This window comes from Fulmarus glacialis, unplaced genomic scaffold (assembly GCF_000690835.1).
Source record: "Fulmarus glacialis isolate BGI_N327 unplaced genomic scaffold, ASM69083v1 scaffold12551, whole genome shotgun sequence".
Classification (NCBI taxonomy): domain Eukaryota; kingdom Metazoa; phylum Chordata; class Aves; order Procellariiformes; family Procellariidae; genus Fulmarus; species Fulmarus glacialis.
In genome coordinates this window covers 4605-5922 of record NW_009193472.1, presented here as the reverse complement: position 1 = coordinate 5922, position 1318 = coordinate 4605, and the positions used below count along the sequence as shown (strand labels likewise).

General features: G+C 44.3%; 1 protein-coding gene across 1 annotated transcript; it reads right to left on the bottom strand.

The window, feature by feature from the left end:
* Positions 1 to 314: 314 nt before the first annotated feature.
* CLDN12 (claudin 12) lies at positions 315 to 1052 on the bottom strand. Its single transcript, XM_009587467.1, has one exon. The coding sequence runs from the start codon at positions 1050 to 1052 to the stop codon at positions 315 to 317; it is 738 nt and encodes a 245-aa protein (XP_009585762.1).
* Between the last annotated feature and the right edge of the window lie 266 nt (positions 1053 to 1318).

The following is a 1318-nucleotide window of genomic DNA, read 5'->3' as shown; positions in this document are numbered from 1 at the left end:
AAGACGTTCAAACCTGCTTTGATCTCAGTAAGCAGAAGTATAAAGCACTATTGTTAGTTTACTGTCCCAGCATTAGCAGCAATTTTGTCTGTAGTGAACTCAGAGTTTAAAAAAAAAAAAAAAAAAAAGTTGGTCAGGAAGTAACACACGAGAACAGCAATGTTCTTGCTGAACTCAGGTCTCCATTGCTTTGCACCTTGGGAAACTTGACCTTACAAACGATTATGCTCAGTGCAAGGCAGCAGAGAGAATCAAGCCTGCAATTTTCACCGTTTGAGTGAGCACAAGAACTTGGCTTCCAAGACTTTGTCTTCTTAAGATGCACGTGTCACAACAGGAATGTCAATTTCTATGGCAGAGAGGCGAGAGCGTGCAGAATATGGCTGAGAGGCATAGCTGTGCATGCTAGGGGCATGGGAATAGAGGGGCTGCCAGAAAGGAGAAGGTAGGCTTTTACATGCACAGTACCACAGAAACAGCAGAACAGAAGTGAAAAACAGACCGCCAGCACTGGCAATGGCAATAAATACAGAGATGTCAAAGCTGAAGACAGGCTCATATTTTCTGTTCAGATAATTGTTATAAAAAATGACCCAGATTGACGGAGTGAGGCAAATGGCACACGCAAGCAGGAACAAGAGGCCAGCCACGAGATGGCAGCCTGCACTGTTTACAAGGCATTTGGCCAATTTGATGTTTGGCACGCTTGATACAAAGGCTGTGTTACACATGCCAATCAAGCAGAGAAACAGAGCTGAGACAGCAGTTAACATGCTCAGTGGAAGGGCAAACTGAAGAACACGCAAATCCAGTTGATCGACAGCAGTGTACCACTGGGGGTCATATATCACACAGTCTCTGCTCCCATCAAAGCGAGCACACTTAATCCACAGTCCAGTGTAAACGGTCACATTCCTCTCATTCTTGTTGAATGTGTACAGTCTCATTTGCCTCCAGTTTGGAAGCAGAACTGCTGCGAGGAGTCCAGCTACTGAGGCTGTTCCACTGAGGAAGGCCAGTACTGTTGCTGCATGAACATCCCGGCAGCCCATTCTTGCCTGCAGAAGTCGTTTCCTGCAATTAAAAAGAAAAATTAAAAAAAAAAAAAATCAGTAGGTGAAAGTTTATGGACATGGGGCTGACTACAGTTGACTTGTTAATAAACTGGTATGGCAGCTGGTAGGCAGTAACTCTCTTCTTTGCCTTACACACTTATGCGGAGGTAACACCACCAAGTTCACACTTTAATGAAACCTCAGATTATTTCACAGACTGTTACGATTGCTCAGCTGACAGACTGCTAAATTTGCTGTGTTGA

Coding starts and splice junctions, on each gene's coding strand:
- CLDN12 (XM_009587467.1), bottom strand. CDS start 1,052: ATGGGCTGCCGGGATGTTCATGCAGCAACAGTACTGGCCTTCCTCAGT.